The sequence below is a fragment of the Penicillium angulare genome, assembly GCF_028827245.1.
Source record: "Penicillium angulare strain IBT 27051 chromosome Unknown utg000004l_segment0_segment0, whole genome shotgun sequence".
Taxonomy (NCBI): domain Eukaryota; kingdom Fungi; phylum Ascomycota; class Eurotiomycetes; order Eurotiales; family Aspergillaceae; genus Penicillium; species Penicillium angulare.
Genome location: NW_026623163.1, coordinates 111,580 through 137,069, shown reverse-complemented (window position 1 = coordinate 137,069; position 25,490 = coordinate 111,580). Strand labels below are relative to the sequence as shown.

At 47.4% G+C, this 25,490-nt stretch overlaps 11 protein-coding genes across 11 annotated transcripts; 5 read left to right on the top strand and 6 right to left on the bottom strand.

Annotated features, from left to right (window-relative positions):
• Positions 1-293: 293 nt before the first annotated feature.
• Positions 294-1,618, top strand: N7478_003983 (NAD-dependent epimerase/dehydratase family protein; the record flags this gene model as incomplete). Its single annotated transcript, XM_056920197.1, has 3 exons — positions 294-333; positions 398-559; positions 669-1,618. The coding sequence occupies 3 exons, from the start codon at positions 294-296 to the stop codon at positions 1,616-1,618; spliced, it is 1,152 nt and encodes a 383-aa protein (XP_056778234.1).
• Positions 1,619-2,327: 709 nt separating this feature from the next.
• Positions 2,328-3,762, bottom strand: N7478_003982 (ferritin-like domain-containing protein; the record flags this gene model as incomplete). The annotated part of the gene is made up of 2 exons (XM_056920196.1): positions 2,328-3,347; positions 3,415-3,762. The coding sequence occupies 2 exons, from the start codon at positions 3,760-3,762 to the stop codon at positions 2,328-2,330; spliced, it is 1,368 nt and encodes a 455-aa protein (XP_056778233.1).
• A 1,283-nt stretch (positions 3,763-5,045) lies between these two features.
• N7478_003981 (uncharacterized protein) lies at positions 5,046-6,047 on the bottom strand (the record flags this gene model as incomplete). Its single annotated transcript, XM_056920195.1, has 2 exons — positions 5,046-5,933; positions 5,985-6,047. The coding sequence occupies 2 exons, from the start codon at positions 6,045-6,047 to the stop codon at positions 5,046-5,048; spliced, it is 951 nt and encodes a 316-aa protein (XP_056778232.1).
• Positions 6,048-8,191: 2,144 nt separating this feature from the next.
• Positions 8,192-9,572, top strand: N7478_003980 (uncharacterized protein; the record flags this gene model as incomplete). Its single annotated transcript, XM_056920194.1, has 3 exons — positions 8,192-8,372; positions 8,433-8,809; positions 8,901-9,572. The coding sequence occupies 3 exons, from the start codon at positions 8,192-8,194 to the stop codon at positions 9,570-9,572; spliced, it is 1,230 nt and encodes a 409-aa protein (XP_056778231.1).
• Positions 9,573-11,149: 1,577 nt separating this feature from the next.
• On the bottom strand, positions 11,150-14,242 carry N7478_003979 (DNA topoisomerase 1; the record flags this gene model as incomplete). The annotated part of the gene is made up of 6 exons (XM_056920193.1): positions 11,150-11,284; positions 11,344-11,793; positions 11,854-12,093; positions 12,147-13,667; positions 13,751-13,956; positions 14,188-14,242. 6 exons carry the CDS (start codon positions 14,240-14,242, stop codon positions 11,150-11,152), a joined length of 2,607 nt encoding a protein of 868 aa, XP_056778230.1.
• A 761-nt stretch (positions 14,243-15,003) lies between these two features.
• Positions 15,004-16,268, top strand: N7478_003978 (F1F0 ATP synthase subunit gamma; the record flags this gene model as incomplete). The annotated part of the gene is made up of 5 exons (XM_056920192.1): positions 15,004-15,059; positions 15,243-15,817; positions 15,889-16,001; positions 16,057-16,112; positions 16,175-16,268. The coding sequence occupies 5 exons, from the start codon at positions 15,004-15,006 to the stop codon at positions 16,266-16,268; spliced, it is 894 nt and encodes a 297-aa protein (XP_056778229.1).
• Positions 16,269-16,934: 666 nt separating this feature from the next.
• N7478_003977 (uncharacterized protein) lies at positions 16,935-18,339 on the top strand (the record flags this gene model as incomplete). Its single annotated transcript, XM_056920191.1, has 2 exons — positions 16,935-17,093; positions 17,197-18,339. 2 exons carry the CDS (start codon positions 16,935-16,937, stop codon positions 18,337-18,339), a joined length of 1,302 nt encoding a protein of 433 aa, XP_056778228.1.
• A 529-nt stretch (positions 18,340-18,868) lies between these two features.
• N7478_003976 (F-box protein) lies at positions 18,869-20,395 on the bottom strand (the record flags this gene model as incomplete). Its single annotated transcript, XM_056920190.1, has 1 exon — positions 18,869-20,395. The coding sequence occupies one exon, from the start codon at positions 20,393-20,395 to the stop codon at positions 18,869-18,871; it is 1,527 nt and encodes a 508-aa protein (XP_056778227.1).
• A 385-nt stretch (positions 20,396-20,780) lies between these two features.
• Positions 20,781-22,325, top strand: N7478_003975 (putative disulfide isomerase; the record flags this gene model as incomplete). The annotated part of the gene is made up of 3 exons (XM_056920189.1): positions 20,781-20,924; positions 21,014-21,021; positions 21,098-22,325. The coding sequence occupies 3 exons, from the start codon at positions 20,781-20,783 to the stop codon at positions 22,323-22,325; spliced, it is 1,380 nt and encodes a 459-aa protein (XP_056778226.1).
• Positions 22,326-22,577: 252 nt separating this feature from the next.
• On the bottom strand, positions 22,578-23,504 carry N7478_003974 (SDR family NAD(P)-dependent oxidoreductase; the record flags this gene model as incomplete). Its single annotated transcript, XM_056920188.1, has 2 exons — positions 22,578-23,374; positions 23,426-23,504. 2 exons carry the CDS (start codon positions 23,502-23,504, stop codon positions 22,578-22,580), a joined length of 876 nt encoding a protein of 291 aa, XP_056778225.1.
• Positions 23,505-24,055: 551 nt separating this feature from the next.
• Positions 24,056-24,898, bottom strand: N7478_003973 (SDR family NAD(P)-dependent oxidoreductase; the record flags this gene model as incomplete). The annotated part of the gene is made up of 2 exons (XM_056920187.1): positions 24,056-24,250; positions 24,305-24,898. 2 exons carry the CDS (start codon positions 24,896-24,898, stop codon positions 24,056-24,058), a joined length of 789 nt encoding a protein of 262 aa, XP_056778224.1.
• Positions 24,899-25,490: the final 592 nt, after the last annotated feature.

Below are 25,490 nucleotides of genomic sequence, written 5' to 3'. Positions count from 1 at the left end.
CTTTTTTTTTTTTAATTGCAACTCCACTTCAGAAACTAGAGATCAACGGCGTTAGACAAGAATCAGGAGAATGCGATCTTCGCGAATTTTCTAGCGACGCATTAGTGCAGAAGTGGGGAAGGCAATAGTGGAACTTTGGCTGCGTCAATAACTTCCCTCCCTTTCCCTCCTCTCCTCCTCCTCCTCCCCCTCTCTCCCCTCCTTTATCTTCTCTTCCCCTCTCGTTCGAGATTTCTTAGGGTGAATTTTTTTTGCCGTTTCAATCTTGATCGTTTGTTCGATATCCCCTCATAATGGACAAAAAGCCTGCGGTTCTGATTATCGGTGGTCTCGGTATGGGGAAATATCTAGGGTCCAATGTTTGACCTGCGCTAACTGAACTTTTTTTCTTCTCTAGGCTTCATCGGTCGTCACCTGGCGCTCTATATTCATGAGAATAACCTTGCTTCCGAAGTTCGCTTGGTCGATAAAGTCCTTCCGCAATTAGCCTGGTTAGCCCCCGAGTTCGAGGAAGCTTGCTCTAAAGACAAGTTTGTTCAGGCCGATGCTAGTCGTGAACGTAAGTGGCGCCCCGAATGAAATATTTATATATCTATTCTTTTCGTCTTTACTTCCCTTCAGCAATTCAGCAAGAAAATCAGGTCCTAATTTTCATCCTCTTTAAACAGAACATCTATCCCGCGTTTTCGATCGAGCCAATGGCGAAGAATTCGACTATGTCATTAACTGTGGCGGAGAGACCCGCCATTCGCAACCCGACGACGTCTACGAGGTACGCAGCTGTGGCCTCAGTGTTACCCTCGGCAAGGAATGTGCCCGTCGTGGTATCCCCGCATTCATCGAGACCTCTACCGCGCATGTCTACAAGAGCGGATCTTCTCCACGTAAGGAGTCCGACAAGCTGCAACCATGGCATAAACTCGCCAAGTGGAAGTTGAAGGCCGCCGATGAGCTGTTGAAGATCCCTGATCTGCAGTACTGTGCTTTGCGCTTGCCCCACGTCTACGGCGAATACAACCCCGGTTATTTCGCCATGGCCATCTGTTTAGCCCGTGTACACTTGGAATTGGGACAGGATCTGGAGCTGCTTTACTCAAAGGATGTGAAGGTCAACACCTTGCACGTGAAGGATGCTGCGAGCGCCCTGTGGCGCGCGGCTGAATGGCGTGCATCTGTTGGCAAGCTTGACTCGCCCGACTCGAAAGCGCCAGAGACGTTCAAGGGTTCAAAGGCGATCATTGCTTTCAACGTGGTCGACCACAATGACACACAACAACAGCATGTGGCTAATGCCCTGGCTGAGGTGTTCGGCCTCAAGGTAACTTTCACTGGTTCGCTCGTTTCACAGCTGGCTAAGATGAACCTTGATGATGTTGTCGAGGACATGAACGAAGTCAGTCTGCAAGAGTGGGCCGATCTCATTGAGAAGAGCAATGTCTCGCGCCCCGGCCCGATCGGTCCTTTCCTCGAGCGCGACGTTCTCAAGGACCAGGATATGTCAATCGATGGTTCGTTCTTTGAGAAGACAACAGGATGGAAGCCCAAACATGAGAAGTTTGATGCCAGCAGTATCCGCGAGATGGTAGAAAGCTACAAGCGGATGGGCTGGTGGCCATAAATTTCTCCAGAAGCATACACCTGCATTACCAGGGGAGTTAGTTTTTTACTCTCAAAACTCATTTTCATCTCTTCTCTTCTAATGATCGAGTGAGCAACTCATTGTTCTCCATCTGCATCATATTTGGCCTCGTCAGAAAGCATGACCGCTGCCTCGCAAAATATCCCCCGGACGACCCCATGATGATTTCTCAAGTTTCTTCTCCCTCTATACACTCCTGATCAACTTCCACTTCTCCCTCTCTCTCTCTCTCTCTACTATCTCGGCATCTCTCTTGGGGTCTGGCAGTCTAGTCCAGCATGCTGGATTCGCTTCTGTACTGTAATAATCCTCTGGCTCGGGTTTTCATTTGATCATTCTCCCAATTTTTTCTTTTTCCTTCATGCATATATACCTTCTTTTTCCTTCGTTTTCATCAACTGCATCTTGCATTTTGAGCCTTTACAATTCTTTTTCTTCTTTTATTTACCTTCCTCTCTCAGCCGTCCCCTTTCTTTGAAATGGCATCGGCTTATGCTAGCACGTCCTTTGTTGGACTTGTATGTATTTTAGACTTGAATAAATCATTTAAAGATGCATATGATATTCTAGATTCATTTCGATCCTAGGGAGACTCGAAACTGCCATGCACGATAGCGAATACAAGCTGTTTGACATCCCCTGGCCCATCCACTGAGTACTCAGTGGAGCCCTGGGCATTGAACCGAAGTTAATCAGCCTGGTAGAGCGCAGGCCCAGCGACGACATGGGTGTTGATCATACTCAGATTGAACGGAGTAAGGAATAAATCAGAGTCAGTAATAGCAATGAACATGGTACCATTAACAGCAGGATCCCCCTCATAAGTCTCCATATCAGGCTGTATAGTATACCCACGATGACCATCAACACCAAGCAGAGGCGTATACGTAATATTCAACTGTGAAGCCCAAGCAACGTATTTCGCCTCACCGGCCTGACTCGTCGTAACGTAACTATCATTAGGACCAACAGGTCGCCCCGGCTCCTCCCACTGTAAATCGACTCGTCTCCCAGGGAATGAAAGAGGCGAATACCTGTCCGGCGTAACGCTAGCTCCGGCGGAAATATCATTCTTCGAATTCGGGTTCTCCTTACTAGAAGCCCTGGCAACATTCAATCCAGCATCCAGAGTATTGTTGAATACTGTCCCGTTGTTCCGCTTGCCCGCATCAGACAACGTAGGCTGATTCAAAATCCGTAGCGCTGGGAAGTTCTCCCAGACAAGTCGCGTCTGGTTCGCAGGACACGAAGCAATATATGGTGCTAGAAGTGTCCAGGCCCAGGATTGGGGAATTCCAACCTCAAACCACACTGGCATGGGGAAGAGTCCTTCAAACTGCCGGAAGATCATTTGTTGTCGCGCCTCTGTAGTGATCGATTGTGTTAGAAGCGTTGCGGCTTCTCGGGAGTCGAGATGTGCCAGGAATCCATAGACGCCTGATTCTCCGAATCGAGTCAGTTTCTGGCAGAAGTCTAGATATTCTTGGACATTTGTGTAGGGGTAGTTGTATTGGCATTGCTTTGGGGCTGAAGAGCCGAGTATGTTGCTGATTAGTGTTGCGTGTCCGACTTCTTGTTGGGCCATGAAGGAGATTAGATCGAGATCGGCGCTGTTGAGACCTGCTTCTTCGAAGTCCTTGATGGAGAAACGACGGAGTCCGTCTTGGAATAGATCGAGTTCGATCCATTCTTGGTAGAGGGCTAGGGCCTGAGAAATGTTAGGATGGTGCCTGGTTATGATTATTATTTGATGTTGGTTTCAAACTTGAACGTACTAGGGACTCATAGTCGAAATCGCTCTTTGCGTTGTATACTGGGATTGAGCCACTGGTGCCTACGCCTCCTGCTGGGACGTAGGGGGCTGGTTCGGCGTTTTGGAGTTTTCCGTTGCTTGCGTAGGTTGTTTCAGCTGGGGAAATGCTGGATGCTTCGGCTATTCCGGTACCGATTGATGATTCTGTTAGAGCTCCGGTTGTTGTGGGAGTTCCTGTGAAGGGAGTATGTGGTTGAGAGTTTGGATGGGTTTCTGTTGGTGGTGCTGGGGGGATAGATGCGCTTAGCGGTGACGCTGAGGCAATGGGGATATAGCCCATTGCTGCTAGCCATAACATGAAGTTGAGCATTGTTAAGTATGGGCCTCGGATCTGGGAATCTTCAAAGTTCGCAAGAGCAAATGATCTAGAATATGAAATACACCTTCCAAGGTTTTCTCTGGAATGGGAAAAGCTTGTATTTATAGATGTGGTTGAATGCAGCTACGTTCTGCATGTCAGAAATTCCGATATACGGAGACAATAATGTACAGTAGTACGGCACAGAATAATTCACTTGAACGAGCTATGAAGTCAGTAGATCCACAAGAAGATCAAGTTTGCAGATTTTAGGGTAGGGAATCCAGGTACAAAGCACTCGACTGGGGTCGTAAACTGGAATACAATCTACTACCGACTTTGCCGATTTTGCCGACTCGCATTGAATTAACTAGCCAATAATTTGAGCAGGAGGAGTGCTATTGGTCGGAACCTTGTTTTCAATCGATGATCTGACGGTACTCAAGCTTGTGTTGCAGCAAAGGCTGTGGAAGATTTATTCAATGTGGTCATATTAGATCCACTCTGTGTATAGAAGCCTACGATTTGTGGAAAGTCACTGGGAGCATCAATGCCCAGGTGATTGCCCATGTATAATGAGTCGTTTAAAACAGGCTCACTAAAAACCCATAGAAGTGTTATTGTATATTATTATTGCTATGTATGAGTATGCTGTCTTTCGGATGCTTCATTACCGAATCAGTTGATGCTAGCAGATCCACGGTGTGTTGATATGACGTCAGTATGCATGACTTTTCATAAGAATACAGAATATCTTCATTCAGAAATTATTCTTGTAGAATAAACTAACATGGAGATCCCCGTTCTCTCCAGTTTGCTGACGGTGATGGTTTTGATACAATTTTGAGCCGATGATCGACAACACAGTCATCCAGCTGAAAGTTTCTTGGAATCAGATTGTTTTGGTTGATTCCTGATTCTAAAGCCTATAGATCTGTTTATTAAGATCAATAAAAAATAAAAGATTTAAGAGTGTATAGCCGTTCAATGGATTTAGAACCTACTTACTTATGCTCAGACCTTGAACCTTGGAATATATGACCCTTAAAATGCTTGTACATGGAGCAGCTCCACTAATATGCGTGAACGCGCAGACCGCGGGAAGCTCGACTACGGCATTTTGGGAAGGCTTCGTCGTTCGGGACTTGCAGTAAGAAGTATTGATATTTCTTTGCTTCGCTTTTCTCGGTTGTGAATTTGGGGTATCAGAATAGTAAACTGGTGCCAAGTGAAATAAAACTCGAATCTGAAAACACCGGCTTGGACCAAGAGCCTTGGCATGCGTTAAGTCGTCATTAAGGATCTGCGAAATCCGCATCCGTCAATTGATACAGGCGCTGAGCTAGGTTTCCCGTAGCCCTATAGTTGTCCCCAACTTCGCTCTGCTGCCACATCCAAGGAGTCTCGGAAGCGTTAGTCCGGTCATTGATAATATCCCTAATTGTGTCCCTGTTCAAGTTGAACCGTATACTGCGAATGGTATTCGCATTATAGTCGACGAAGATCAATAGCGGAAGTCCTGTTTCGAATGCGATCCTATCCACGAGAATCACGATGACTGCACATATGCAGCAGTGAAGACAAGAGCCGCAAGATTCAATCATGCGGTCCGGGTCCTGCATCCATTCTTCCGGCTTGAGTTTTTTTTGCAGATAAAGACGCCGTCTGAAAACCTGTCGTTGATACAAACACCACGGTGGAAGATCCGTCCAGCGAATAGTATCCTCGTCCGGCAAACGGACAAGAATTGGTCCGATAACCTCAGGTAGAACGTAAACGATTGATGTCCAACGGTAAGGGTCATCGTCGTAGGGTGGAGCAAAGGAGAAAGGCCTTTCATCATTGATAACAGCCAAAAGGATCTGGTTGCCTTCGTCAGCAGCTCGCATCCAGTACGCCATCAATCTTTCATGATCACTATTGGACGTATCGTAGTAATCTCGGATGAGGATAGGAAAGAGATCATGCCGCTGTTGGATAATCCAGGCCAGTTTCCGCATGTCATCAGAACGCAAGGGACGGAGAATAAGCTCGATCTCAAGTTGTGTTGGAACACGAAAACCGGTTGGTTCTATCGGATCCTCATAATAGTACCTGGGGATTATTTCGAGTGAACAGAACTCGTCTATCAGCGCGAGGCGCTGAGCACCCACAGTCATCATCAACGAGTAATCCCAATGGCGCTGTTCAATGGTCAGTAAAGTGAGGAAGGCAATGGGTGAGATGAGACTTACAATTAAGTACTGTTCGACTGGGAAGGCACCCCCGGCAGGGAGGAGAAGGTTTGTGTAGTCCATTTCAGGTCAATTCGAATTGAATGCCTTTGTGATTAATGAACAAAGGAGTCATGGGCGAGTTTTGTGGAGAGAGATGTTTCAGTTGAGTGGTGAATGGAGGGTGTTGTTGATGGTTAGCACCTGCCAAGTGAGTGTGGCTCCTGGTGAATGGACGTCATGAACAGAATGTTGAAGCAGCAAGCTGTCCGAATCGAAGAATGAACACATTTAATTGATTGGAAACTCAGATATTACTCATTGTTTATACAGAGTGTTTGAAGATTTCTGTTCTTTTGTATCAAATGCTATCATGTAGGTGCTATTACTAGTATTATACTGATTGTTTGGAGATGAAGGGACCTCAAACGTCCACATACTATTATTAACTAACTGAAGTTATCTGTCTACTTATTAAACGAACTATACTGCTGAAAAGGAACCTTCAAGAAGTTTCTGGATTATTTTGAATATTCAATGTTCCCATTAGTAACTGGAGTGCCTGCTCCGAGTCTGAATTGACAATTGACTCCTTCAAGTTGTACCCCTATACGAATACATAGCCACCCAGATACTATAATCAGCTGAGATATTATAGTTTCTTTACCTCGTATCCAGCATGGCCCCCTTGGAGGCCTTTATCTGAATACTATGGAAGGGGTTCTTTCCCCTCAGATTGGACCACATGGCTTTCAGGCAGCAGAGAGAAAAAAGGTGACCCCGCTGTTGGTTACTAATTACTTAAAAAGATAATCCAGGTTTCGCCTCTTGAGAATCAGGATGAAACGTGTTGTGTATCAGGCCTTCTCCTCGCTTGCGTTTCGTCCCTCTGACTGTGCTCAATAATCATGTGGAGCTCTCTTGAGCAGCTCTTGTGACCATTGAAAATGATATCATGCTATTAGAAGACGGGCAAAATAAAAAACCCGGCCCCAATGGCGATTATACAAGATATTTGTGAGAATCATCGTGCTTTGGGTGTTGCAAGGTATTGGGTATCTGACCAAGACCTACTCCACTAAATCCCCGATAGAGAGCTGTTGACGAGATTTCTTGGCAGGGCACTCTGTAGACCCATTTTGGGGCTAGAAAAGTGACGGAATAGCTACCTAGCGGCTGGGATCTGCATGGAATAAACGTGGACAATGCGTGGCTATCCGTATAGAGATCTCTTTTGTGTCAAGTAGTACGGTATCCCCGAAACGGGCTCGACATTGAATATCGAAGCAACTTTTATGGAAAACTTGATATAGCTCACCTCATTCCAAGCCTCTTGATAGAAAGCCATAGAAAACATGGGTTTTCAAAAATTAGAGAGAAGCAGGTGTTATCCGTATTGAATGCCATTCATGGATAGTGGTCCCAGCTGTTGTGTTGGGGCCGGTGGCGATTTTCATCTCGCTTTCCGAAAATAGTTATATACGACAGCAACTTGCATACCTGAATGGTGGAATGCGGGGAGTTTCAGGATTTTATCGTGTCAGTAGCTAGTTTCATATCGTAAACTGAGCTATGGGTGGCTTGTGCGGTGGATTTCAGTATAAGCTTTACGGAGCATTGAAGCGTTGATCAATAAGATTGGGTCTGATCGCCATTCTCCCATGCACTAAATAAACCACAAACGCACCACTGATCAGGCCTTCCCCACTCACTGTACTCCGTACCTTTTAACCCAAGCCCACCTCTGGTGTTGGCCCTGACCCTGGCCCCGGAAAAGCCCCGGGGGCCTTGATAATCCCCATTGTTACCTGCTCATGCAACCAATGATTAGAGCTACAAGCTGCTCATCTCGAGGTTTATCTGCAAGTCCTACCCCTGACTCTAGTTCCACCTGTCATAAAAAGTAGTCATCTGGCCGTCAACAACGTGGCAAAGCACTTACACGGGTTGAGACCTCGGCCCAAGTCCTTAAGCCTTGTATTTTGAGATCCCGGACATTGCCGATCTCTGTTGGTTCCTGCCCCTAGTTTCGTCTTGGCCCAAAGCCATGACCAGGTGGATATACACTATAAATCATTCAAATGTTCTGTGCTTCCCGGTTGGCTGTCGATGTATAAAACAAGCAAAATCCATGATTCTTTAATAATAGTATCAACGGCTAAGCCCCCTCCCTTTTTTTTTCCCAATTCCCCTTTCTTTTTTCTTTCTCTTTTCGTTTGAGCATCACAATGGCCAGGCAACAACCAGGACTGGCCTGCGAGGAATGTCGCAGACGCAAAGCACGATGTGATCGCGTGCGTCCACAATGTGGTATATGCACAGATTCAGGTCGACAATGTGTGTATGTAGACAAGAGGTCGCCTAGAGGACCCAAGAAGGGTCAGTTGAAAGAACTAAGATCTCGTATGGGTGAGTTAGACCTTGTCTTGGATTTACGTAGTATCCATTAACTGGGATACTTTATGGCAGCGGTAATTGAACAGCAGCTAGCTAGTCAGGGATCCGGAAACGAAGAAACTTCTAAGGTACTCGAGTCTGTTGAAATGAGCCCAGAACAAGACCAGCCAGGTGGTCTGCCTGGACACAAAGCCTATACGGAAACGGACGATGATGCCACGCGACGATCTAGCTATGGCTCGACGAGCACCTCGACCGCGAATATGTCCAACTTAGAGGATCGGATTCTTGGGGAGATGCCACCGGGCCATCCACCTCGAGCGTGGTCGGATAATAAGAGCTTTGCATCAGGTTCAACTACTCTGTACAGTCACCGACCCGCTTCTTCAATGCCCACTTCCCCAGTCAAACAATCTTTGAGCCGCATGACTCTTAGGGAGGGCTTCGAGGTATCTGAATTTACTCTGAATGATTTGTATGAAGAAGGCCCAGGTTTTATTCATGACACAGCAAAGGATATACCGAGAACTAATCTCCTAGCGTTTGAACAGGGATTTATTATACTTTGAGCGTGTCCACCCTATTATTCCCATGATTCACAAGGATCACTATTTTTCTTGGGCTCGGAATGGAGAGACCTCTCCCACTCGTGCTTGTCTACGTTTAGCTGTCCGAGCTATTGCTGCTGCCATGTCAGCTGGATTTGATGAGATTGCTGATGTCCTCTATGCACGAACTCGCATCATGCTTGAGACATTAGACGTGCAAGAGCCTGCAGAATTTCCATGGGCAACAAGGCCCAGAAGCCCACATAGCCGAATAGATCATGAATTAATTCAGGCATGGCTTCTGCTAGCTCACTGTGAGTTTTTACGCAAGTCGGAGCAAGAGGCTCTTCTCACATCGGGGCGCGCTTTTACACTCCTGCAACTTTCTACCATATTCAATGTCGATATGCAAAATTCGCTGGACTCAAATAAAAATGATTTTCGGGCCACGCGTTCCTTTGGGCCTTCGTCAATGACTACCAATGTTATGTCCAAAAGAGCCTGGGTGGAAACTGAGGAAATGCGGCGGACAATTTGGACAGCATTTGTTCTTGACCGACTATCTAGCATGCTCAATCACCGACCCCCAATACTACACGAAGAAATTGTTGGTTACCTTTCCCTAGAAATTATATTGAACATATCGGCTGATGAGACGTTATAGATTTATGCCCGGCTTCCAATGCCCGAAGAAGACTTTCAAAATGGCCAACAACCAGTTACTATGGGATTTCTTTCTGAAACCGCTGGCAATGCCAATCGGTATGCTGCACTGCCTCCTTTCGCTCAATGTGTATCGCTGGCGAGCCTTTTTGAGCGCTGCATAACCCACCGTCGGCTTTCACAATCCGTGTCACCTCCAGGGTCTGAGATAGAATCACAGAGCTTTTGGGCTAGACATCAATGGTTAGCTGCGGTTGTTGAATCTGCTATCAAGACACAGGCACAGCCACAGGAGCAGCTGTCGAATCAGTCTGCAATAACCGGTCCGAATCTGAAACATGATATCATGAGTGTTTTCAATCAGGTCCTAGCCTATAGCATGTGTGTTTTTCTTAGTAACACGGCTGAGGAGAGACCTTGGCAAACAGTCGATGATCAAATGATATCTTTAACATACAAGCAGACCGCATATCAATCTGCAGGTGAAGTGATTGGTCTTATGCAAACGTTGCCTCATGTTGCTTTCTTCAAGATGCATATATTTCTTTCAAGTGCTATATGCATAGTTGCTAGGTTTCTTGGTGCTCCAACTACACAGCTTGTTTTTCCTGACAGACCTACTCATGAAAGTATCAGATGTCTGTTATTTGCTTTGAGATCCCTAGGTGATGTTAACAGAATGGCCCGAGATATTTTGGTGAAGCTTGAGGCCGAATTTGCGCAGAACATACCATCAACAATACCCATGACCATGTAGTTGATTGGTGCTTGAATCATGATGGATCAATATCCTGATACTTCTGCTGGCCAGAAGTTATTTTTTTAAGTATGAGATACACCCTTTTGGAGGTGTTGAATATATCAATCAGCCCTGAGCTGTCGAGGATGGCAAATTATGAAACAACCGTTTACCAACTGTATATGAATGTTGTTTAATGATCATGAATATTTCGGAAATTCTGTATAGTTCAAGCTTTGTAGGCCTGCTTCAAACCTTGGAATTGGCCAGTCATTTACTCGTAGCGGATCATAAAGCATGGCTGTTTGCTAATGAATGTGTTGGATGCTGATGTACGAATATTTTGTTAAACTGATCAAGCTGTAAATTGTTTTTTTTCTTCTAAGAAACTATGGAAACAGGTTGCGGGCTGAATAGAATACAGGGGAACTTCCTGGTTATGTCTTATGCATCGACGATGTCCATCCTGGATGCTTGAAACTGATGAAACCGCTTTATGCAGAAGAAGGGATGCAATGCATCTTTCTTGGATCTGTTTTGCGCTGTGTATAATCCTCCGATACTGTGTTAGGGTTGATAGACCTTGAAACGTTCAATGCCCATGAGAAAAGAACTTCTGTGCCTTGGACGATCCCGGAAACGCATACTTGTATGAAAGAGGGAAATAAAACCACCAAAACCAAAAGAAAGTCAAAAACAAAACAAAACAAGAACTTGCACCACCCGGGTTCAAAAAAGCTAGACTGAAAGGGGAGAAAGGGGGGGATGAAGAACCAGATCGTAGATAAACGTCCAGAGATTGTAATGCTCTTAAATCACCTTGATATAGATGATCATTTTTAGAACTCCCAGTCCTGTTCGACAGACTTAATAGCCCACTCAAACTTCTCACGCAGTGCCTTTGAGAAGAACTTTTCAATAGGAACATTGAACTTCTTGCTGAATACGACAGTAAGACGAGGATCGATATAATTCTAGAAAAAAAAAGAGGGTCAGCGGTGATAGCCAGTCAATCTCGAGAAATGATACTTACGATCTTTGAAGTTCCAAGGGCAACTTCCTTGTTATCCTCCTTGTCCTGGGCTTGAACCGACATGGTCTCAACACGCTGATCAAGCTTTATGATGGCCGCTTCGAGCTTCTCCACAGTTGGGCCTTTGCCCTCTGCCTCAACCTTGCCGGACTTGTTTTCCTTGTTGAATTTTTTCTCCATGTCTTTGACAGTATCAAGGCGTTCGTTCAATTCAGATGTCTTCATTTCCTTTTCGCCATCAGCAACACGCTTCTCGTTGTCTTTCTCAAACTTCTTTTTGATTTTTTGAGTTTGTTCCTCCAACAGGAAGTTCTGATGCTCTTTGATCCAGTCCAAGGTGAGGTCCTCGTCTCGTTCAAAAAACAAAGCGCCTTTCTTTTTCTTCAAAGTAGGTTCCAGGTCAAGCATCTGCTGCTTAAAACGCCACTTCTGGTAGCGCATTCCCTTAATCTGTGATCACAAGCTTTGTTAGCTTTTTATAGCAGGTATATCGAAATCTGCGAAACATACCCGTTCGCCCAGCTTTTCCATTTGATTGGCGTGGCCGGCAGTCACTGTTCGCTTGTGATTACAAAGAATGGCTACTTTGCGGTTTGCATCGTTATATGCCTTGACCTTCTCTGCGATTGTACCAGTAGCCTTCATCTCCTTGAGAAGAGTGCTCATCGTGAAGGACGCATTGTAAGTTCGGAATACCTTGGCAGTAAGGCCGGTCATGTAGTTTTGCAAGTGTTTGTTGAGAGCCGAAGTCTGAACATAAATTAGCTGAGAAAATAATCTGGGAGAAAGAAATGATGTCATACAGTCAACCGATCAAACACTTCATCGCCATTCTTCTTGGGGGCCTTTTTAAAGATTTTCAAGTTTTTGAAGACCTGTGCATCGACTTGCACTTCGTCATAGAAGCGAATACTGTCCTTACCCAGGAAGTCAAAGACGACTGTATTTGGAGGCTTCAAACTGATGTTCTCGTATTTGAGCGAGCAACAGCCGACAGTTTCGGCCTCATCCTCGCCTTTCTCATTTCCAGCACGAAGGGCAAACTGATCAATGAGGTAGACAGCGGTAGCCTTCTGACGCTCCACCATCAGATCGTGCTTCAGAGATTTCTGATAATCCTTACGGATCTTGTCGATATACTTCTTGAGCTCCCTGGCCTTCTCGAACTTCTTGTAATCACTTTGGCCCTTGACATCAGAGTTGGCGGCCAACATCACGTATTTGTAATTGCCGTTGATGTTCTCCTGCCACATAGCAAGCCATGTGCCCTCCTGGTCATGTTTCACCTCTTTCCAGCTATGACCAGCCGGAGGAGGTGGAACGGTTGCTTCCTTGCCAATGTTGATGGTAATTTGTTCCGGCAAAACACGAGTCTTGACATGGCCAGTCTTAGGATGTTCACCTCGTCCACGGAACAGAGATGGAGGTTCGACACGGAAATTGCCAACCTTCTGCTTCCGGCCATCCCAGATACAAAATTGATATTTGGCTTCTTGCTCGTCCTTCTCAGCCTTTAGTCGCTTCTTTTCAGCGGCAGGTTGATTCCGTTTTTCCGCGCGCTGGGCATCATAGAACTCAAAGATAGGCTTGAAGTCACACTTTGTGAAATCTTTGATATCTACCTTATTGCCTTGAGCGTCCTTGGCGCCGCCGGTTTTCTTGATGATATCCTTGAAATCGCCGAAGAAGTTCTTCTGAAAAACTGGGTTATCAACGTTGTGGGTGGAATTGAGCATGCCTCCGAAAAATCCAGCAATCTCTTCAGCATCGGGATGCAGAGTTACAGGAATTCCGTTGTACTTCAACTTGACATTCTTCGGCAGGGGCTCGTAAGGAGGCGGGAAAACAACACCACTGTGCTCCAATGTGGTCCATTTCTTTGTGCCGTCACCATTCGTCGGATCCTCCCACCACTTGTATTCTTCCTCCTCATCTTCGTCCTTTTCCTCTGCATCCTCGCTCTCCGCCTTCACGGCGGCCTTACCCTTCTTGGGGGTGGCCGACTGAGACTTCACCTTCTTAATAGCAGACTTGTCATCGGCGGCTTCTTTCTTAACACCGTTGGTCTGCTTCTTTGTAGCTGCAGCTGGTTTGGCATCCTTCTTTGGAGCGGGCTTGCGGGCAGTGCGGGCATCTTTGGCGGCCTTCTGCTCAATCTTCTTTTTCTGTGCGGAGAGTTTCCTCTCAATCGGAACATCGGAGTCAGACTCATCGCCAATGGCGGTTTCCGAGGCCTTGGGGAGCTTTCGTCCATTTAAAGCCAGGGGAACATCGTCATCGGATTCGGGGTCTTCATGCTTCACGAATGTTCGTCGGCGTTTGCTCTGTCGAGTGGTCAGTCGCTGAAACCAAATGCGACTGTAATATCGCAATTCGGACGTGCTCGTCAGAGCAGGGTATGGCGTACCAATGGCTTGTCCTCTTCATCGCTACTCTCCGGTTCGGCGTATGACTTTTTCTGGTCAATGCTTCCCCGAGATTTGCGCTTACCGGCACTGCGCGCCGAGTCCACGTCCTCCATCTTCACGTCCTTGTCCTCCACGGGACCAAATCGAACTGAAACACCCGGGTCGAGATCCCCGTTTGTCGCCGGGGATTTGGTCATTGGGGTAGCTAGAAGTGCGGATGATCGTATGTTAGTTAAGCGCGAAACAGACCAGGGAACGAATACGACGATAGTAAGGTGGCAGGTCAATGACAGAACGTGTATGGGATTGTAGGCAGGGGAAGATAGAAGAATCGGGAGTAAAAGGCAGTTCAAGAGAAAGAATCCTTGGCTGAGAGAATAAGAGCCGAAGGAGTGGTACATCGAACCGAATCACCCGGGGGAGAGCAGAGGCTTACCTTTCGCGCGACCATTCGCGCGCGCTAGAGGCACGTCATCCTCCGAGGAGCTCATGATGGATTGAAGCAGTGGAAGTGGGAACCGGAGGCGAGAATTGAAGAAACGAGAGATGACCAAAGCCGAGAGTCCTCGTGCGCCGGGTCGGGCCAAACGAGCCGCTTGATAGAGTGAGGATGAGGTCAAGGGAATTCTGGCCAATGAACCGAGGGGAAACAAGGAACTAGAAAAAACGATGCATTAAAAAGATGCAGAAGGGAAAAAGTTCCGGTGAAGAAAGGGGTGGGTTGGGAGGAAAAGAATAATGGGGGCAAAAGAAAAATAAGAGACTCACTTCCACGAGTGAAAGGAAGTTTGGGGGAATGGGAGGGAATGGAGGGAATGGAATGGGAAAATGAGTTAGCACTTTAGTTACCTCATGCTGCCTGAGGCCATTAGGCGGAATTTACATAGTGAAGTCTTGATGCCTGAGTGCCTTGGTGCCTTATCATCAAGGTTTAAATGTTGTCATGGAGATTATGTAATACCAAGACATGCTGACTAACATGATAGCTTAGTTAACTAGTCTCCGTCTTACCCCATTAAGCTGTTAAGGCACCAAGGCTCCAAACTGCGCCGGAAGCCGGAATCGCACGCCGTAAATTCTTCCCCGTTCGGGTTTAGCGCAGCTGGGACGGCCAGGAGTTCAACTTCGCACTTCCCGACCATCGCAACTACTCAGCAACCAGCGAGGTCTTCTTGCATACTCCTGCTCTCTTCCCCCTCCCCTCTCCCCTATATCGAACTGCCCAGTTCGTTCTCCTTGAATCCTCCTCACAATGTTCTCCCGTGCTGTTCGCCCAGCCCTCCGGGCTGGCGGTGCTGCTGTTACCCGGTAAGTCTTCGTCCGATGCCCGCTCAGGTGTTCCGGTCCTTCACTTGCCGAATTCGACATCACCACATAGCAGTTCACCACCCTTTACTCCCCCCCCCTCCTCACAAAGACAAAAAACCACCTCTAAGCTCAATCGCTTCACCAATCAATCGACACGACATACAATGCTAACTCCCATCCAAGCACTGCCCCGCCCAATGCCGCCAACTTCGCGACTCTCCGTGAAATTGAGGGCCGTCTCAAGTCCATCAAGAACATCGAGAAGATCACCAACACCATGAAGATCGTTGCCTCCACCCGTCTTACTCGTGCCCAGAAGGCCATGGATGAGTCCCGCGCCTACGGTGAGACCTCCAACACTGTTTTCGAGAAGGCCGAGACCAAGCCTCTGGAGGACAAGAAGACTCTTTACGTCGTGGCTAGCTCCGACAAGGGTCTCTGTGGTGGTATCCACTCCGGTCTGAGCAAGGCCACTCGTCGCCTTCTGGCTAAGAACCCCGATGCCGATATCGTCATCCTCGGTGAGAAGGCCAAGGCTCAGCTGTCGCGTTTCGCTCCCGAGAAGATCCAGCTCAGCTTCGCCAACGTCTGCAAGGACATCCCCACCTTCGCCGATGCCCAGGCTATTGCCGACCAGATCGCCCTGCTGCCTACCGACTACAGCAGCATCAAGATTGTTTACAACAAGTTCCTTAACGCTCAGAGCTACGAGCCTTCCACCGTTGAGGCCTACTCCGAGGAGGCTATCACCCAGTCCGGTAAGACATCATTCGTCCCTACCGAAGCTATTCCGTGTCGGCATTACTGACCCTTTATCTTTTTCTTATAGCCAACATCTCCGCTTTCGAGATTGACGACGAGGCTCTGGCCAGCCTCCGCGAGTATGCTCTTGCTAACAACCTCTTCTGGGCTATGGCTGAGGGCCACGCCTGTGAGATCTCTGTATGAATACGTTCCACCCAAGCTAGCTTGTCCCATTTACTAAACTATTTTGCAGGCTCGTCGCAACGCCATGGAGAACGCCTCCAAGAACGCTGGTGAGATGATCAACAAGTCAGTGTCCCTCCAATTTCAATCATTTCCCCTCAACCATCAAATTCTAACGCCTTAAACAGGTTCCAGATTCTGTACAACCGACAGCGTCAAGCCGCCATTACCGGTGAGCTGGTTGAGATTATTACCGGTGCCACCGCCTCCGCCGATATGTAAAAGCCTTCTTAGAAGTCTTATACAAGATAAAGTCGCCTTCGGCGTAGACTTTGTTGATATTTAGATCGACCCTCCGTTTTTGTAAAATCAGTGTCAATCCATTCCAATTTCATATGTGCTCCTGGCATGAACAGGCTCACTTTCTACGTATTTCTCACATTATTTCCTCCCCTCCCTTAGTGCTTGATTGTTCTGCCTAAACCATAACTTATTTCAACTCGAATCGCCTTGGCTAATCATGTAGTCGATACTGATTGGCTTGGCCCACACAAGTTCGAATATCGAGCCCGTCTTACATTTCCTCTCATCACTTCCATCTTCAGCTCTTATTATTTTGCCTTCCTCTGGCGATAGCCACATGTGCACACCCTTGGAGTGTTTCAAAGCTGCCTTGTCTCTTACCATATCTTCTCTGCGACGTTCAGTCTTCTTTTACTTCAATCCTCAATTGGCTTATTGATAACTTTAGTCACACTCAGATAATCCTCGGTCAAAGCTCACGATTCATCAGCAGAAGTCTTCATTTGACCACCAAAGCCTACAATCTATCCACGCTATACCCGACAAACTTCCCTGGAAACTGGTATCTGAACGACTACTAGAAGACTTTTGGTAAATCCCCGCATTGACAGGGTTGATCAACGAAACTTCACCGTTTTAAACACAATGGACTCTTCTCTTACTACTACCAACTACTACACCGCATTGGAAAGTTCTCACGATGCAACGCAGCAGCAAATCAGCGCAGCCTATAAGAGGCTGGCTTTGATTCATCACCCTGACAAGACAAGCGGCGATCAAGCTTCTGCGGATAAATTCCGCCTGGTAAGAGTATACATCTGGGTCCCAGCGATGATATCTGATTTACTTTAATACCCATGTTCAACCTTCTGATTTGCACAAGGCTAAATGAATTGAAACTTTACAGATCCAGCAAGCAATAGAGGTCCTCCGAGAGCCTGCTCTACGGCGTCTCCATGACGAAAAGCTACAATTGCCGTCCACGCCTTCTTCCAACAAACGCGGTAGGCGTTACCATAACTCAGATGACCGGCGTAATTGGTACAAGGAGGTCCCATTCTGGTCAACAGGCCCTGAAAAGTGGAACTTCGATGATCCTGCAGATCGCTATCGCTTCACATACGGTACCTGCGTACACATGGATCCTGACTCAGAAGCATCCCGACAAGAGATGGCACGTCATGAGCATGACCAAGAAGAGTGGGCAGATAGATGGGCCAGAATTGATCCAGAGGTGGAGAAGGCGAAGGAAAAATACCAAAGGGAGCTCATGGAGGCTGGGATAGCACGAGAGAAGGAGGAAGCAGAGAATAAGATGCATAACGACGAGGGTGGACCAACTGAAGAGGAGAAGCGAGCTGATGAGTACATGGAAAGTACAGAGGAGAGCATCGTGAGCGAGGAGGATTGGCATTATTATGGGCTTGAAAAGGAAGAAAGTGATAGTCACCGAAATGTCGTTGAGGTTGGGCTGAACGTGCAGGTTGATTCAAATACTGATAGCACTACCATGCTAGCCCAACCTGACAATGTGGCTAATGGCGGCTGTCTCATTGACCTGAGCGACCCTGAGCCACCTACACCTAAACCAAATACTCCTGTTACCCCCAAAGCAAACGAACGCTATGGACCCATTGAACCCGCTGAGCCTATCAAATCTACCCCTTCCACTCCTCACAACGAGCCTAAATCTCCTACCAAAGATAGAGTCACAGAACTCCTGCAACCATTCATACCATTTTTCAAGATGAAGCTAAGTAGCCCCCGTACTCGATACTCAGAAGATGATATGTATGCTGAAATACAGGGCCTTGTGCTCGAGATCTACGGCTCCTGGCTTGGGGGCGTTCGGGATTCTTTGAACGATAGCAAATCGTTGCAACAAACAAAGAACGAGAAACAACCGTGCTCGCATTTGGGTGTCTGGTATCAGCTTTCTGGGATACCTGTCTGCCCCAAGTGCCACTTATGGATGCCCGTTTTTGTCTTGACTTGCTCAGGTTGTGGTATCAAGGCGTGCGTTCGGTGCAAGTTTTCTCGCGATGACTGATTCTCTCTGCGTTTTCTCGTTCCTGTTTTTTCCTCTTGCAAATTTGAGGCAAGTTTGGAGAGCATGGTCTCGTTTTTCTCCACGCGGTCGCTTTCAAAGCCTGTCATCTCTAGGTTTCTTTCTGTTTTTCCTCAGGGCCGCCCTCTATCATCTATGATTCTTATTCGTCGTTCTCAGTCATTTTGTGATGAAAATTGGGCATGGTGGTACTACAAAACTTCCTTTGTATTTCAGTCAGTTTTGAGGCTCTATTGGGGATTTCCATGTGACCTAGGGGAACAAGGGCATTCAAGAGTCGATTTCGAAGACGAGGTTCACGTTCAATTTCTCAACATGCGACTCGGAAGCTCTGGAATTACAACTAGTAGAATATACCTATTAGATACTATGTACGTGAGTACTGGTACTACTCCTGGGCATCTCAATAGATGATCTTATCGGGAAATATCGAAGACTACTAGTCAGTATCATGAAGAAAAAAGAGTCATTACATACTAGTAGTATTTATTCTAACATTCCAACGTTGCTGTCACCGATCAAATCTATATATAACCAGTTCACGGTTGCGATTTTCACCGACTACGTAATGTTCGCAACCGTTAATTTTGCCACGTCCTGTAAAATCCAAGTTATCCGTGGTGGTTTGCGAGTCCATAGTCTGGATAGAAAATTTTATAGGCTGCTTATGTTCACTGTCTCTCCCGTTTTCGGCCCATTGCACTGGATCAAAATGCAGACAGAAGCTAAGGCCGGCTTTCGGATCAGTCACCTGGGCAATTATGCCGTACCAGCATTCAACAAACAAGGCCATGGCGCTCAAGGGTGATGCCTGTAAGTTGCAATTGCCGCGGTAAGGCGCTAGGATCAAATTACTCTCTTCGCGCCAGTGAGGGCCATGGCCCTGCAATGGAATAGTAGTCCTTATGGTCATAGGTAAACCAAGAGGGTCCGAAGTTGTCAGCCAAGTGTTCAGATTTTCTGTTATTACGACTGCTTGGCCATCATCTGTGACTTCAAGCTGTTGAATGCTTGGGCAACCGCGTTGGCGGACTCCAAAGAACTCAAGATCTCGAAAACCGAACCTAGTCACGATAGAGGGCGATTCGTCAACGTCAGGACCCGTTTGGCGGCCCATGGGATCTAGGGACGGTCGATATGAAGAAGACTTAGAGATATCCCATACGAATAATGACTCGATGGGTGCGTCGTCATCCGCGGTATACAGACTTCGATTGGGTTGCCAGATATAGATCACATAATACGTATCAGTGTGTGCAGAAAAAAACCGGTCTCGTTCACTGAGTGGGTGTCCAAGGAACATTATCTTCCATTCGTTACGCGGGGCAACCGTCCAGCCAGCATCAGAATTTGGGGTCACATCGAAGGATGAAGCAAAATGACGATGCACGCCATCACTATCATTAAGCCAATGAAAGGCTTTGGTTTCGGCCCATTCGACCACTAGAAGGCGCATTTGCAGCCGTACCCTTCGAATGACTTTGCCACGAATGATTAATGGAACCATGAAATGCCGGTCATTGCTCATATCCATAAGAACTAGACATTGGTGGTCGGCACTAGGGTAAACCAGGAGTCCCTCATCGTGCGTCCATAACGCTTCTGAGAACTGGCGATCCACGAATTGCCTGACGTGACTAGCATGCGACTCCCACGGTTGTACCTGGAACCACTCTCGGTCTCCTGCGCCGCCAAAGTCGTCGCACAGACGGTGTTTCTGAATTGAGCGGGGCTTCCCGCGTTCTAGATAAAAGTATCGCGCGGTGACTTGATCAAAAAGATGGCGGATATGATGATCATCTAATTCTGTAGAGCTAGCGCGTAGATCCTTGACTTCTTGTGTCCACGGGAAATGCTTCTTCATAAGTGGGACCAGGATGGCCGGGTTACCGAACGCTTCACGCCATGGCTGTGAGACACGACGACAACAGACCAGATCTCTGGGGGCCAAATAACAAGCAATCAGCCAGAAAATATCCCGAGGTAAAAAGGCCAGATCACAGCTACTCTGGACACCGGTACCAGGCGACGTGGTCATTACTGCGGGCGAGAGACGCAGACATCAAGGGGGGATGAAGCTTCTCCAGTGGAGAGAGAGAGGCTCTTTCTCTCTCCGCATACTACGGGGGACTATAGCTGCCATGGGGAAGAAACCCCATTTTGGCATGGTTTAGACCGGCAGAAAAGTATGATACAGCGGTGTACTAGGCGGTAACTTTTAATATTGTGCTAAGAGAGTTTTTTGCCTGCTGGCCACTATACTCCCCCGTACCCTCTCCGCATGCCAAGAGCTTCAGGACACCTTGCGTAATCTACTTCATAACTTCCTTCAGCTCAACAACGCTCTTCTTTCTACTTTGAAGAGTAAATTATCTTCTTTCACATCTTTCACATCTATTTGATTTTACTATTCCCCATTCATGATGTTGCCCCAGAGCTCCATTCTACTCGTGGCTTCACTATTGGCCGCTGTAAACGCGGATGGGATCTACACGAAAAAGTCGCCGGTGCTTCAGTTGAACCAAAAGACCTATGGTTCACTGGTCGCAAACTCCAATCACACATCGGTAAGCTCTCGTCTTTTTATTTTTGTTATTTTTGTTATTTTTCTTGCCTTTACTGAGATTTTGTCAAGTACTAACTAAGCTTCTTGTAGATCGTCGAGTAGGTAATCCCCCGCACCAATCAACACACCTCCCCCGAACCACGCATCTGAAATTTCCCTTTCTCACTCCCTCAGATTCTACGCCCCCTGGTGTGGTCACTGCCAGAGCTTGAAACCCGCCTACGAGAAAGCCGCACAAAATCTGAATGGCCTGGCAAAGGTCGCGGCGGTCAACTGCGATGAGGACGAAAACAAGCCCTTCTGTGGGCAAATGGGTGTCCAAGGCTTCCCAACTCTGAAAATTGTGACTCCTTCGAAAAAAGCAGGACATCCACGCGTCGAAGATTACCAAGGCCCACGGACTGCGAAGGGTATTGTTGACGCTGTGGTGGATCGCATCCCCAACCATGTGAAGCGCGCAACAGACAAAGACTTGGATAAATGGCTGGGACAGAACGAAGAACGACCAAAGGCCATCCTCTTCACCGAGAAGGGAACCACAAGTGCACTAATTCGTGCGCTAGCTGTCGACTTCTTGGGCGCGATTGATGTTGCCCAAGTTCGCAATAAGGAGTCTAGCTCCGTGGAGAAGTTCGGTGTCGAAGAATTCCCAACACTAGTCGTCGTCCCCGGCGGTGATGCTGAATACAAGGTGTATGAGGGCGAACTGAAGAAACAGCCCATCATCGAATTCCTGAGCCAATTCGCCGAGCCGAACCCAGACGCCAATGGCAAGGCTGCGGCCGTCAACTCCAAGCCCAAACCCAAGTCGAAGCCTAAGACCAAACCGGCCTCTCAAGAACCTGCGGAGGGGGATGACGTTGAAAATGGTGCATCTTCCGATACCACAGAGGCCAAGTCTACACAGACCGCCCCTGTTGTGCCCGCTGTGTCCGTTCTAGCCACCCCCGAAACCCTCGAGTCCGCCTGTCTAGCATCCAAGTCCAATACCTGTGTTCTTGTCCTTCTCCCCGGAACAGGGGACGCCGATGCAGAACTCCCTTCGGTGGCTACTGATGCGCTTTCGAGTCTCGCTGAGATCGCACACAAGCACTCACTGCGTGGCGCTAAGCTTTTCCCTATCTACTCTATTCCTCAACTCAATACTGCCACAGAGACTTTGCGCAGCGAATTGAGCCTCGCTGACAAGCAAGAGGTGGAGATCATCGCTGTCAATGCCCGCCGTGGCTGGTGGCGACGATACGCTGGGGAAGGGGACTTCGGCGTCTCTGCCGTTGAATCATGGATTGATGCCATTCGCCTTGGTGAAGGCTCCAAGGGAAAATTGCCCGAGAACCTAGTCGATGGCCTTCAAAGCAAGCATGAGTCGCAGAAGGAGGAGGCCGAGCATGATGAACTGTAGGATTTCATTTATGTTTGAAGATGCATTGACTCTGGGACGATTTAGTTGAACATCGTATATTTTTATTACCACAAATCCTGATTAAAGCAAGCTCGTATCTGATGACATCTGATCTGTGGTGGAAGAGCCTCTCGTAGATAAATGTCTGTTCGATAATGATGGATGCCCATCTCTTAAATGTTTAATTTTTTTCTAAAAAGAAAAGCAAAGCAAAATGCAGTCTAAGTACCAAGTTTGGAACTAAAGTGAGTCTTAGATACTGAAAGACAGACCACCATTCGCAGAGATAATGCTTCCAGTGCACCATCCAAACTCTGGGTTGCAGATGGTAGCAATCAAGCCAGCGATCTCTTCAGCATAAGCTGCCCTGCCGCCAAACTTTTCACCCAACTTCTTTACTTCGTCATTGTCCGATTCACGGACGGCAACTAACGGGGTAAGCGGATTCCAAAGTGCGAGTCCCTCCTTGACCTCGTCTGGCGCTGTGAGATACATATCGGTCATCACAGGGCCCGGGTTGATAGAGTTGACAGTCGCTCGCTCAGCCAGTTCCCGACACCAAACTCTTGTCATGGCTTCTATAGCACCCTTGGTGCCTGCGTATAGTGTGGTATTCTCCGTTCCGACCTTCGAATTGATACTTGAAATCATCACAATGCGACCCGAACGGTCACGAGGGAGATATTCTTTGCACGCCCCTGTCAAGAGAATAGGGCCTAGAACATTGACTTCGTAAATTCTGTGGAATTCATCGGGATCAACAAATTCAAGAGGACCAAGGAAGAGAACAGCAGCATTGTGGACGATGATATCGATCTGGAACTTCCCCGTGTTGCGATCTGTGAAATACTCTTTTGCCGTTGACACAATTCGTTCGCATTCGCTTTTTGTGGTTATATCTGCCCGAATGGGCAGAGCTCGAATTGAGTGAGTCGCCTCAAGCTCGGAGGCAAGGTCCTGAGCTGGTTTGTCCGACGCCGGGGTTGCATAGTTGATAATAACGTGGCAACCTTTGCTGGCTAGATTGCGAACGATCGCAGCGCCAATGCCTATGAAGCTTGTTAGCGCAGGGTATTTCTCTTTTGATTGGGTCTACATACTACGAGCTGATCCAGTAACAAGAGCAATCTTGTTTTCATAAATCCGAGTGGGACAAGGCCCATTCGAGATACTACCCATGATGGAAGTGGAAGAGTATATTTGCTGTGTGTATGTGTCAAAAAAAGAGAGATGGAACTACTTTGTATACGCAGTTGCTGACGTTGAATTGCTCTACACCGCATCAAGTCCGAAGTTAGTAGTACTTGGAAGCCATCGGGGAAGTAAAGACTCCTGAAGCTCCACTCTTGGCCCAAAGGATGGAGCAACACTAAAAGAGTGTACATCCCGCTAGTGAAAAAGAAAAGAAAAAAATAGCGCGGAAAAATGAACTAAAACCCCGAGTTAGTTTAATTAGGTGAAGGCTAACAGGAACTGTTCCGAATCCACTTTCGCCTGGTTTATCACTACCAGATACATACGTGCTCCGTACTCCCCATGCACAAGAATGGAGAGATTTCATATGTATCCACATGAGTGGCCAGCTTGTGCGGAAAACTTCGGGCTTCTCTCCGGTGCGTACAGTAGATGAATATTACATATTTGATTCTCACTTATGATACAAACAAAGCGGATAAAATATGGAGTACATGACAATAAGACGTTGTGCAAAAAATTTCCGTTCCAAAGATTTACCATTTTGACAAGAAACCTCCATCGACAGGCAGACTAATACCGGTGACATACGATGAGCTGTCTGAAGCGAGCCACAGAGACCCTTGAGCTACTTCATGTGGCTGACCAAATCTGTTCAAGCTGCTGACCTTGGGAGCGAATTCGTCATGAGTAGTACCCATAATCTCCAAGGCCTTGGCAGACATTTCGCTCTATTATCATTAGTACTGTATGATGTTCTTTGGTTCCACGATTGAATGACTTACAAAAATTGCACCTGGAGCAATAGCGTTGACTCTAATGCCTGTGGGCCCACCCTCGGTTGCTGCATGTTTGGTCAACCCAAGCAGGGCATGCTTTGCTGCCGTATATGCCGGCATATTTGGCTGAGGCATATAAGCATTGATGGAAGCGATATTCACGATGGAACCAGGAGTGCCTTGCTTTCTCATCTGCTGCATCTCATACTTGCAACAAAGGGCAGTTCCTGTCAAATTCACATCGATTAAACGACGCCAGTAATCCTCGTCAGCCTCAACTAGAGACGTTTGGTCAGGGGTCATAGCGGCATTGTTGATCGCTACGTCTAACTTTCCAAACGCACGAACAGTCTCTGCAATGAGGGCCTGAACATCCTCGGATTTTGAGATATCAGTACGGACGAATCGGACCTCTCCGAGAGAAGAGAGCTCTTCTGCAACCTGAGCACCTTGCTCTTCCTTCAGATCTGCAATAACAACTTTGGCACCCGCTCTGAGAAATACGGAGGCCGTAGCCTTGCCCATGCCTTGGGCACCGCCAGTCACAATTGCTACCTTGTCCTTAAGGACAGGGAAAATGGTCGCTTCTGGAAAGTTCATTGTTGTAGATGTTCGCTTAGAAAGCAATTGGGAAAGGTACTTTTTTGATGTAAGAGAAAAGGAGGATAAAGAAAAGAAGAACCTGAAGGAGCACAAGGATTGGCCCACGGGTCAAATGCAGCTTCACCGGGTTTTATGTTCAATGGTGTTCTGGACTATAGATCAACAGTCGCACGGTTTATCTTGCCGGAGGTTAAACCACACGTGGAATAAACTACCGGTTTGGCTTGGATCCGGTGGCTTGACAGGATTGAACTATACCAACAATTGACTCTCTGTTGTGGATCCGATCGTTAGAGCGATCTTCATCCATTTCGGCAACGCACCCTTCCTCGGTACTTTTGAATCCCTGCCGCGCAACTCTTCAGAAGCTTACCATTGTGGAGCCAGCCACGGCTCGCTAGCGCGGGCCTAAAAGTGCCACTACGAGGCACGCGACAATGCAGCTAGGCTGAGCTAGCTTCGGAAGTGAATCTGGCCCATCCACCCAAAAAGAAGATCCTGATATCGGGATTTGATTGTTCTTCGTGCTTTGCTTGGCAACGGCTGGCTCGTGGCTGTTCGACGGGTGAAACAGGGGCCACGCATCAAG